The sequence below is a fragment of the Syngnathus leptorhynchus genome, chromosome 11 (assembly GCF_054491065.1).
Source record: "Syngnathus leptorhynchus isolate UIUO chromosome 11, UIUO_Slep, whole genome shotgun sequence".
NCBI classification, from domain to species: domain Eukaryota; kingdom Metazoa; phylum Chordata; class Actinopteri; order Syngnathiformes; family Syngnathidae; genus Syngnathus; species Syngnathus leptorhynchus.
The window spans coordinates 9,462,430-9,475,353 of record NC_141205.1 but is presented as its reverse complement, the minus strand read 5'-3'; the positions used below and the strand labels follow the sequence as shown (position 1 = coordinate 9,475,353).

At 38.7% G+C, this 12,924-nt stretch overlaps 1 protein-coding gene across 1 annotated transcript in view; it reads right to left on the bottom strand.

Annotated features, from left to right (window-relative positions):
• The window catches only part of syn2b (synapsin IIb), a 33,874-nt gene that overhangs the window by 14,129 nt on the left and 6,821 nt on the right, over positions 1–12,924 (bottom strand). The window contains exons 2-5 of the mRNA XM_085923795.1: positions 2,979–3,036; positions 2,649–2,740; positions 1,602–1,758; positions 799–888 (exon numbers count right to left, since the gene is read on the bottom strand). Coding sequence (XP_085779921.1) covers positions 799–888; positions 1,602–1,758; positions 2,649–2,740; positions 2,979–3,036 — 397 coding nt within the window. The remainder of the gene's footprint in view (positions 1–798; positions 889–1,601; positions 1,759–2,648; positions 2,741–2,978; positions 3,037–12,924) is intronic.

The following is a 12,924-nucleotide window of genomic DNA, read 5'->3' as shown; positions in this document are numbered from 1 at the left end:
GTTATTATTCATATAAAAACGTCAAGTATTTCGCTCGGGGAAATCACACGTGGGCCAGAATTAGTGCCAGACTCATAATACTTGGAATTGGATGGAACTGCCCCATGCAAATGAATATAGACTGTATATATATATAAAAAAAATAAATCAAAATTATGTACGACAACCATTCTGGTGATTATAAATCTTGACTTCAGTTAGCCTTAAAGTTTTAGAAACAAAAGACTTTTATTTTGATAGCTAGACGCTACTTATTCAACATCTTTTAATTTCACTTGCTATTTAAATTGTAACACAAATATATTGATTAGCACAAATTAAACTACTTAATCAGCCATTGTATCAGGACCAAGCCACCAATCAAGTATTACAACACAATAAGCTTATTTTACAAATATACATGAATGTTGCATGATTTTGTTTGTTATGTATTAATAATTAACACACAATAATGATGATAAACTGTACGGTGTTAGTGAAGTGTCATGAAGCACTGCATGTTTTATACTGAAGAAATTGTTGCAGAATTGTATTTATGTTTCTTTTTGCCTAAATAGTGGTGTGTTTTTTTTTTTTTTTGTATTTTCATGTACCAAAAAAAGATTGTATATAAAATGTTTAAATGGAATGTTGTCCAACACACTTCTTTGATTTTACAATAGAATAGAAAACATGACTTTAAAGCAAAAACGTTTTTGTGGTTGCAGGATGTTAAAAGTGACAGCAAGAACTTTGAATGATGTCCACCCCCACCCCCTTTAGAAATCATTTCTTGTGTAATAATAAGAGGATGCTCACCATGTCCTTGTAGTTGGGGTAGAACGTTTGATCAATCACAGGGAATTTGTCGGAACCCAGCCTCTTTTGATTGGTGATCAACTGGGAAAACTGGAGAGTGAAGGAAAACACAAATTATTCAAATGGAAAAATCCATGAAAAAAAAACATGATGAAAAACTATTTACATACTAAGTATTTATAATGTTTGCAATTTTAACATTTAACTTTAACACAAATTATTCAAATAGCAATTTCATGAAAAAAAAAAAACATGATGAAGAACTATTTACATAATAGGCATTTATTATGTTTGGAACTTTAATCCTATATTATTATTAGTTTATCCTGGTACAAATTGAAATTTGAACATATAGTTTCAAGTTCTATGTTAAGACGAATCTGGGCTCACAATGACATTAGATTTTTTTTTTTGTTGATGCTTGGAGCAAATGATCCAAAATGGCAACATAAAGCCCCTGTCCACATGCTAGCTGTCAAGTCTTACTAAAAAAATCTCCTCCTCTGTTTTCCGTCTGTCTCTGTGTCATGTGCAGGCACATTAAGGCACTCTAAAGCGGCTACACTCGCAATCTTGGGTAGTATAATTTAATATTTAATTTTGATTTTAATCACTTCAGCGGGCCGTTTGGACAGAAAATTACGCAAGTGGTGTCTCTGCTAGTTTCCGCCAATTTTGTTTCAATTGCTTCAAGCCATAGCGGCTTGATATCAACATTTTATTGACATTACTCTAACTCCACATGACACACAATTTTTTTATGCTTTCATTTCTGCCAAATTAGGGCTATAAAAGAGACTCACAGCCCAAGGTTTGTCGCAGAGGTTGTAGATGGAGTCCAGCGAATTGACGGAGGGAATTCCGGCATACTGCAGACCGATGATTAGGTTTCGAAAATCTTCGTTCTGGGCCATGCTGAAGGCGTGTTGGCGCACCAAGACAAAGTCTGGCCTAAAAGATCTGATGGGGCAACACAGAAGGAAATAAGTGAACAAATCAAATGCATGGAGAATGAAATCAAATCGATCATAATGAAAGCTAAACTCAGTGGCAGGCCGATGTCGACTGAGCACGACTCTCGTTTTTTTTATTCATTCATCTCCACATGCTGCACTGAATAAAAGCGCATTAAGAAAAATCGAATTGAAAAAAGACGTGTGGCTAAAATGCAAGACAAGGAGAGGAAACATCTCATTCAGTGCGACCGCCACCGGCTGTTTGTGCATGGCGAATACTAATCAGAAACTCTGTAGAACCTCCAGTTCTGTCTTGAAGAGGACACAGCAATTAACGGGACAGCCTAATCTCTTCATTACTCACTAGAAGAAAAGGCCAGACCCACATTTGAATCAGATGTGACCAACGAAGCTCAAGGTCATTCCAGTTCCCTTCTGATCTCAGACCTCGGCGACCATTTTGTGAGTGAAACTTTGAAACTGAATGCTTTAAAGATTAGACGATTTGGAGTTTGAACAAAACAGGCCTTAAATGTCATAACTGCTCATTTAAAAAAAATATTCTGTATTTTTTTTTCCTTTGGCTTTTCAGGACACTCTTTGCAAATGGGAAAAGAGAATAAGATGACAGATAGATCATCTCTGATCCAATAAAGCCCCCTTTTCTTTCACCTCTCAACGTTTCTCTACCTCTACTCATCATAAACAGAGTGTGCCTGTGCATATAAAGCAGCCACAAAACATAATTACAGTACGAGCGACCTCATTTCCTGTGTTGGTTAAGAAGTGGCTCCTTAAGCCACGCTTTACCTCCAGCAGTATTCCGAGAGGAGCAAAGTATCTCATTTGCACAAATCTGAGATCACCATGATTGAATACGTGTACGGTATTCACCTGGCCGCTTTAGCTCCACCTCTGATGACCTGCATATCCACAGTGCAAGTTCCATTTGAATGTGCAATGAGGTTGATGTCTGAGAATTCAGCCTAGGGGGAGATAGCAGACATAATACACTTGAATTATTAACACACATTGCACTGACATCGGAGCAATTTTTTACACTTGCATAATATAATTCTTCATGAATTATTGCGTAGAGAAGCAAAGCATATTGTTATATCTAATCATAGTTCTAGAATATTGTTGGCTTACTTGAACCCATAAGTTTTTATATGAAGGTTTTTTTTGTTTTTATTGGGATTCTTTTTATCGGCATTACAGTACCTGCTCCACTTTGATGTCATACTCCCCGAAAATCTTCTTACCCCGAAAGATTTTAGCCCTGAAAGAGAGAAAAAGGGACAGACAGAATTCCATTAGCAAAATGTCAGTTGTCCACACTCCCCTCTAGTGGACATCACACACTATTTAAATAATCAGAGAGAAAATGGAGGCCAGCTTGTACTATTTGAAATCAGTAAATTTTCTTGTCATAAAAAAATATATATCTTTTGACTATGGCATGAAAATGCATTTGCCTCCTTCAAAATGTATTTTTTTGGCATCGTTTCCCCATTTTAAAGTTCAAGCTCATATCAATGGTGAAGATCAGATAAAAGATAACCAACGCAAACACACAGTTAAATGGTGATTTGTTTCATGAAGGCGAAAAGAAAGCTACCTGACCTTCTTGAATCATGTGGCTATTCAGTTCATTTTCACTGACCACTACCAAGCCAAATTACCTGGCGAGTCACGAATCACCTCAATAATACCCATCTGACAAATCAATTTGTCCAAAATATCTCAAAAAGCTGTAATAAAATCTGACAATCCAATTAAATTTAAGAACCGATGAGTAATAAAATAAGTGACATATCCATCAGTCTGAAAAGGGTAACAAAGTTACTATTCCTCAATTTTTAGGACGCCATTGAGTGACAGGCATTTTCCACAAACACTTTTTCACAACACTGTACAAGATAAATAATATTTCAGACAGTGTGACCACCTCCCTTTGATTGACATACAAGATCTTGAATGATGAATGTGTCGGGTCAAAACAGCCTCCATGAAAACTGACTTCCTGTATTTGGCTGCCACTTTGCTGAAGACGGATGTAGGAACAGATTACAAGTGAAAACGCAGGCGGATCGATGAGGATGATGATGAGACTCCCGGCCAAGCTGCTCAGGACATTTTTATTATTTTACGCAGCGCCGTAAAAAGGATCGCAGATGGCTTTCATTATGTGCATCAAGAGCGGACAAACTGAAGCTAAATAAAGCAACCATTAACGAGTTGGTGGAAAAGCTTTTTTTTTTTATTCCTCCTCTCCCTCATGAACCTGATGCAGTGTGGATTCTTAATTTCTCGTTCTAACCCATCTTTTCTTTGTCTCAGGCAATAGAAAATATATTTATTTTTAAAAGCAAGTTATTGTGGAATCATGGCAACCTGTCTAAATTAAAAATGTCCTCCATAAAATCTCTCAGGAAGTAGCCCAGAGGAATCTTGCTCGTTAGTGCGGTTCATTAGGATGAGACCATCTGTGATTGAAAAACATCACAAGGCCACACATCGCTAATTTCCATGTCAAACGGCAACTTTGACGATGGATGGCACTGTAGACATGTTCTTTAATGAATGTGGTTCCGCCTCTGGTCCGGTAAATAAAAAAACTGCCAGCTTGCACAATAAAAAAACAGAGTGACACAGAATTTTTTACGCCCATCATAAACAGACAACACAATAACATTCTGGATTTTCCCACCCAGGCCAGCTGGGGCAGAGGTCAAAGTTTTTTTTCCCAAGTATTGTATTATGCCACAAATCCTGGCCAATTGCAGATAGCATGCATTAATTAAAAAAAAAAAATCGCTAATTGAAAAACGTTGACTTAACGACATAAAGCTACCGTATTTTCCGGGCTATAAGGCGCACCTTCAATGAATTAACTCAGCTAGGGTGGGTTGACAATGTTCAGCTTTTATATTAATAGGCATATGCCGATTTATTCCATGGCTCAGAGCTTGGTAAAATTGATGGGATGAGCTCTGTTGACTCAATTTTCAGGATCATTTGATACAGACCCATTTTCAATATTGATCGGTGGAGTCCAGTACTCGGAGACAGCCAAGGGTGCGGGGGCTAAGCCCAACGAATCAATGGAGGGTAACGAAAGGAAGAACAGAACAAAAAACATGACGACAATTTATGGATGTCGCAGCTTTTGACAGACTTGCGTGTTTCCAATGCTAAAATTAAGCATGCTGCCTCGTGAGCGGTAACCTTTCGTTTAGCAAACGTATATCGCTAAAATATCATGCTAATACTCGGCAACATCCACCCCAAGACACAAAAAGAAATTGATATTGGATAAAATGGGCTCAATTAACCTGATCTATAAAGTGCCACTTGCGTGTCCAAATGATTCTGTCAGGATTGAGGAATGGAGCAGGGCGACCAAGTGCAGCTTGGACCAGGGTTTATTTGAGGAACTCAAAACAGACTCGGCAAAACTGACATGACTTAACAAACTAACATGACTTCCTAACCAAAACCAACAAGATGACTGACCGACAGGGACGTGAGACAAAAGATGTGAAGACATTACGACAACAAGACAACAGCAACAAAAAGACAGAAAGACAATGATCCGACGGGGCATGGGGGGGCAGACAGGACTTATATACATGACAGGTAACAAGAGGCAGGTGAGCATAATCAAACTAATCAGGGGCACACAGGAGGGGAGGGGCGAGCACACGGGCGAAACCATGACAACAGACAACATGGAGGAACGGCTGGGTACGAGACGTGACAGATTCCCTGTGGTCATCTATGTGGCCTGTTAAAAAGCACGGCAACAACACAGTCAACTGTTGATTGCAACACGTGTCCTTTAATGTCGAGGGGTTCTGATTGCCTGCATTATTATGGCAACCCTCAAATCAGCCATGTTGACTTCCCTGGGGTGAGAATGTTGCTTGAATTATTTAAGCGGCGGCACAGTGAGGCTCCAAACACCTCGGTGTGTATTTTTGGCAACCATGCTAGTATTCCAACATCGGGATGTGTCACGAGCGAGGTTGATAAGCAGCGATGTAGCGAAGATGCTCTAGTAATGTGACAGCACTTTTTAATTAGATGTCACTTGAATACTTGTGAAGACAAAATAATATTAAATTAGGCATCTTTTTTCGACTTTGCAGCTGTCTGTGACATGTTTTTGGAAAAAAAAAAATCCAGAATTTCAAATTCTCTTGAGCCTTGCTGTAATCAGCCTGTTTAATGTATTTAGATTTTTTTATTCAGTTATGTGACAGAACAATATTATACAGTGCTATTTATATGATTGAAAAATGATATTTTAAGGGTGGGAATAAAAAGAAATAACTTGACTTTCAACAGGTTCAAATGACTTTGCAGACAACATCATAGCTTTAGGCCCCACGTTGAGATAATCGCACAGGTGGAGAGAAAATTCCCTCTGAAAACACACGTGGTAGCATTTCCATTGACGGCGCTTTAGTGAAGAAATAAAAGCATGCCTGGGGAACAGCAGTCTAGATTGTTCTTCCCACAGGCAGATAATGAGAGATTTGCAAGCCAGCCGTGAGTTGTTGTCGTTGTCCTCGAAGAGCAATTTAATCTTTTTATATCGTCCTTGTAATAAGACAGCTTTTGTTTCCACTGTTACATTATTTTTCATCCCCGCACTTGCTCCCTAAAAGGCTTTCCATCATGCTTTTTTCCTACTTTTGTGAGATGAGAGAAGGAGGCTCATTAAGAACAGGTAAACAGATAAATATGCAGTTTATAGATGCACAGCTCATTGCGGTGTTGTTATTAATCTAGGATTGAGACGTCTAAACTCTTTGCAGCATTGTAGCAGGTGGGCCAATCTCTCACAGTGAAAATGAGAGGCACAACTCACGAGTGGCTAGAAGCACATGTCTCTAAAGCGCAGCACAATGATTCATTTTTCAACAAGGTAAATTTAAAGTGAGTGCAAGACTCGCTATGGCAAACAGAAATTCACTCTCCAGTCAGAGATTGAGGAGTATTTTTCAAATACAAACAATTCAGGCGGGTTCTCGGTTTACGAAGTTCCGAAAGGCGTCAATCAACCAGTTTGCACAGCGGTGAAAATATTTTGGGATAATAATATTCAAACCCAGAATCTTAGATCTGTGAGGCAAACATGATAACCACTACACCAATATCTCCACTGTGCCCTCAAAAGATTGTATTTACTTAGGTAGTAGCCCCAACTCTAATTGATGACTCATCTTTTCCTTTTTTTTGTACTACTTTGTACAAGTGTGTCAATCCATCAACCACAAGACATCGAATCGTGTTGAAACGAGCTAAAGACGAAGGGTACAAAAAGGGACAAGGACACCAGAACTGCTGATCTCATTGCTGGCACGCCTTCTAATAGAAATGAGTCACAAATTAATATTTCTATGCCAGTGCAGCCGGTTTATTACGAGGCAAAAGTGGGAGATTTACGATATGTCAGCGAGATAGTCCGACCGCCAATTTAAAGGCATTTACGCAGACATTTAATGCATCCACTCAAATCAGTACTTTGCTTTTCAACAAACACCTGGCATGCCGCAGTTCATTAAATAAAAGCCCCTCGACAATAATTTGAAATGATAGACTATTACTAAACAATAACAAAACTGAACAACTGATTATTTTTGAAAATACAACAAAGAAAAACAATTAACACTGTTAATTTCATTGCTAGCGCTCATAAAATGCACAAAACGGCATTTAAGGAGATAAAAAATTAGGTCTTTTAAATGCAGTGTTTCCAATGGGCACATTGGGCTTAATTCCACACAAAATGTCTGACCCTATCCGACTGTGCGTAGACCCAATTAGCAAACAAATGAAGGTAGCAACTAGCTGCTAAACACAGCAGAACACAAAGCCATTTAAAGCTTCATGATCTTTCTCTGGAGGGAATATTTGAAAACATGATAGACATCAACTTTAATTATTCGCTTGTAGGTACAAAACGTGTATGATTATTAATCATTCGGAATGCCAACATGACAACATTTCTCCTTCAGAGATAAACATGATGTAAACATTGTTGTATGCAGGCTTGTTTTCAGAAATATGCTGGACATGAGTTCTGAGTTGCAGTTTTTTTGCTGATTTGGAGCACAAGGGCATTCCTGGCATGACGTGGAAAAGTAACGAGATTAATATATCATACGGCGACAGTGTGCCGCTTCAGCAGGATGAACAGAGGCTGCTGAAAACAGGCCAGTGATGTAATTTTTGTAAAAGCATCAAGTCATGTTTACTGCCTGAACCGGAAGCATTTTACGTCACTTACGCGTCAAGTATTACGCAACTTGAGGGGGAGATTCACTCTGACCATTTGGAAATTCTGAGCTTTTTTTAAAAAAAAATAAAAACTACAACCAACAAAGAACGAGATTATTCAGACAGGTTGAGAATAAACATCTATTATTATGAGACGCTTCTACCCAAAAAAATACAAACATGCTTTTGGACTGCATTAAAAATGTTTCAATGAACCGAGGGTGCTTCCCTGCCAAAAATCCAGAAGACAATAAAGAGCAACAAGCTTTTGCAGTCTTCAAGCGCCATTGCACACAGCACTATCAATCCTTCCCCAAGGGCTGGTTATTGGCAGGAGGCAGGAGTTTTCTACTTCATCCCTTGGTGACAATTTGCCAGGGTCATATCATGCATGGATAAAACACTGGAGACACATTTCTGCATAGAAAAACAATTAAGGGGATGTTATCAAAAATACTATACCAGGTAATCATTCATCAAATTAAAGCTTGAGGGGATTGCTAACATTTCAATGCCTAATTGAGCTTCTGTTCCAGTAAATACATGATGTTTTTTTTTTTTTGTCTTGTATGGTTTAAGAAAAACGTGACTTGAATGATAACAACGCATTTATTTGTCTTGAGTCTATTGATCACTCACTCAAACACTGAGATTGGAGTCATGCGGCGTAGTTGTCGCTGTGCAAAGATCTTCGTATGATGCCCTTAACAAGCCTCAGATTTGGAAGCGACCGAGATTAGTTCGTGGCGCGATTGTAATTTCGCTAAATCCCAAACCTAAGCCTCGTGGATGTGCTTGGACAGAACGTACTGATGTATTAAAAAGATTTCATCCACGCCATGATGATGAGGGAGATCATCCTGTCTAGAATGAAATAAAATTCATCTCTTTGTAAACTCCACCAAGGAATCACTCTTCCCTCTGACTTGCATGATTCTTAACACACAAGAATAGCTAGTAGAAGGGATTATTTATGAGTTATAAATAATGCACAGTAGATAAAGTGCTTTAATCGAAAGAAAGGCATTATATTTTTTTTAAATACGGCACAACAGGGGTACTTTCACCACATTCTGAGTTTGATAACTTGTTCCTCAAGTTGCTACTAAGCCAACCAGATGACTCTGCTTCCCCTCCTTCCAAGGAATACAACTGGGGGAGAGAGAGATAGAGCACTCCATATGATACAGTATAGTGGAAAGATAATGTAGCATATGTTCTAACGATTCTCCAATTTTGTGTTTAGTTGAGCCAGAAAGTTGCACCATCACATTGTATGGTTAGAGACGTTATTTCTAAAACAGGCGAATCAGAGACAACTGATGGATACCAACTGACTCGTGTGATGATGAGTCAACGTAGAATATGCAATGCAGTGTGCCAAATGGTCGTGATCATTTCACATCTAGTTGCACCTTTAAAGTCAAACACACTAAAATTAACAAATGGATGGTTCACGTGTGCCTGTGTGTGTGTGTGTGTGTGTGTGTGTGTGTGTGTGTGTGTGTGTGTGTGTGTGTGTGTGTGTGTGTGTGTGTTGAGCCATGACATTGCTGAGTGCAGAAGCCTCCCAGGGCGGTCATGTGCCATGGCGCACAGTCGGGAGCATCGAGGCACGTGTCGCAGATCTTTTCTGTTACTATACAGTAAAAAGCCTTCTCTTTATCCCGCCCCCCCCCCAAACAAAAGCACAGCTTTGCAGTTTTTCCTCCCTCCCCCATTCACTTGTTATTATCCTTGACATCCATTTTCCTAACACCTTGTGACATCACAGACAGGAGATGGAAATGTTCTCAGCGCTTGGCTTCGCTACACTGCTTATTCTTTTTCCTTTGCAAACGCTTCTATTCCCTCTTTTAGTGTTTTAAAAAAATATTTCCACCAAATTTAATGACCGTAAGACAAGCACATCAATTATAAAAGCCTCTTTGTCTGAATGTTCTGTAAAGAGTATAAAAATCACACAGCAAAAAAAATAATTCATAATAAGAATGACAATAACAACGATATGACCATGAGAATGTTTGTCAAAATGTTGAATTGAAAAGTCTGTCTGGTTCACGGATAATAACTTACAACAATAGATGACAATATGACAGACAACTGAAATGGAGAAAAGAAAATCCACACTTAGTATAGTAAACAAAATTTGTTCTTAATTTATGAAACAGCAAGTGCAATAATAAGTGAGCATCCCGTGTGCTGCATGACAATGAGATTGAAATAAAATGAAAGCACTACTACACAGAAATGCAGCAAAGTGGCAAAGCAGACTCAGTGATAGAAATAAATAAACATTGTGGAGCGATCGCACACATCAGAGTCAACTGGAATGCTAATCACTATCAGACGTCACCACAAGTCGAGAAAATCCTTTTTAATACTGTGCAGGAAGCACAAAACGTTTTCATTTTAAATCATCAGAAAACCTGTTTACATTTGGTAGGTGCTGCTGTTTTGGTATGCAAAGTAATACAAATATGAACATTAAAACACTTTATACTATTTTTGAAACTTCGTTATTCATTTATTGTGTATGAACTGACTCCTCAGCATGCTTTAAATGAGGCCTCAAGAGGGAGATTTTCTTGTCACAACTTGCAGTTGTGCTGCGTAGGTAAGCTCAACATGTTCGTTTCGGCTGTTAATGTGAAAAGGACTTGCTGAGAGAAATGTCATGTGACCCCCCCGGGATGGGTGAAATGCAAACATCACGACGACACGAATGCGATGCGGCCAGGCAGTGTGAAACCGCCCACGCTGGCATGGAGCCGCTGCGGCACATACGGAAACATACAGGCACCTCTGAATTGTTCCCTCTTCTCTTCTTAATCTCTTTAGTGTGATGGAAATGATTCATTGAGATTTTTCCAGCCGAAGGACATCTATCAAGTCAAGGCTTCAATTACTTAACCCTTGATTTATGTGTCCTGCAGCATGAATATGAGTGCGGCACACAATGCATGCCAAATTGAAAAACGGAAGAGTGCAGTTGAACAGAAGAGCTATATTTCAAACAAATTCCAAAAGCCAGACTTGAATAAAAGTCATTATGAGAACAACAGATTTTCTGAGTTATCGTAGTCATGACATTGATGTCTGATTCTTGTTTTATACTGTGAGGTTGACCAGACGGAGATTAAAACTAATTGGACCATCCGCTGCTTCGGCCATGTTTACTATATTGAGCAGTAAATCTCTAAATTCACTTAATAGGGTCTTTAATTAAAACAACAAAGACTGTTTAAGAGTTCTGTAGTAACTTCGTTCTAATATCAAGACAGGGTTTGAGATGCAGCAGCCCACTGTGTGTTTTAAAACAATGCCCCGGGGCGCAAATACTGAGTGGGCCAAAGCAATAGTGAGCAGCTGCTCAGATGGGCTTAAGGCCAAGCTGAATTGCTGATCTATAAGAGTATCTCATTGGAGCATTAGAGAAAATTGTGTTTTCCATGGTTAGGAATGAGTTTCTTTCGATAGATGTGAACATTGTCTTTGCTCATTGTGTTCTTTGGTTTTTAACAACATTTCAGCTATTATCACAGCTCTCCCATCTGACTCTTCTTGTCGCTCCATTTGCTTTTTCTCCTTGCTTACGCTCGTCCTATCCCTCTACTGACGGCCGGGAAAAATAACAATGGTCTTTCGCATCGACTGTACCTTAATGCTGCAGAAAAAAAAATAAACCTCACAAGGGAGATACATGGAAGCTTTTTTCCAGCTAACACAAGATCAGATTTCATCTTGTTTATGCTCGTGGAACAAAGCCAGAACCTCAGAATTCATTTAGGAGGACCTCGGGCAGCAAACCTGTTTACTATTTGCCGTCTGCACCTAACGCAGGGGGGATGAATTATGAAGATATTTTTGAAAGAATTGTAGTGACACAATCGTCTGTTACAATTTTCTTCTCAGTTCAAATATTTTGCATTGAGGAAAATTTTAAGACTTGGTTGTCATGGTTATGCTTGTACAGTCAAGCCTTGGAACTCAAACAAACCCGAGGTAGCACAACTTACAAATTAAAGGCTTTGGCCGTAAAGTCACACAAAATATTGGCCTTTGAACTAACACTAGAATTATTTACATAGATGGGTGTCCTTAAAAACGGGCGTTTGCGCCGTTGTGAGACTGAACACAGTCGACTTGAATCCCAACCAAACTAAGCAGTTCGCCTGCGTGTTCTACTTGGTGGAAGCATAACGGAAAGAATTAAAAAACGAAAAAAAAAAAACCTTGGAAGTAAACCAGCATCACGCAATATGTACTTTGGATACTTTCTGGTAACACAATTGTGTGTTTGTTGCCCCTGAGACTTAACCAGCTGAGATTATACTGTATGTCTTAATTAGATACCATGTGCCTGCACAAGAGAGCGTCTCTTTTGCCCCAGTCGACTAATTGCATTGCACCACAGCACAGCAGATCAAATTACCTGAACTTAGGGAAGCTGGAGAAGAACTGTTAAGGCTTTGCTGGCTGGGCATTGAATGTGCATTAGAACATAAACAGCAATTTGAGTTCTACTAAGACAAATCATAATCAGTGCAGAACATACTTTAGCACTAACCTCTGATGTCTCTAATGAGTATGTTACCATAGCAACTAGGACAGTTCAAAGTATGTCCATGTGTGTTTGGGATATGATTAGATTTGTAATACATTTTATTTAAACATGTTTCATTTTGTGTCGCCCGCTGTGTGTATTTAATATATGAATTATACTTTTTGAATTAAATATATTAAACTTTTCAAAGTTATTGAGATTCACCTTTAGACACTGCAATTTTTATTTTTATTTACTCATTTCATTAAGTGGTTGTGCTAAATGAAATCAATTGGATCCAGATATATTTTTTAAAAAGACAATACTTTAAAA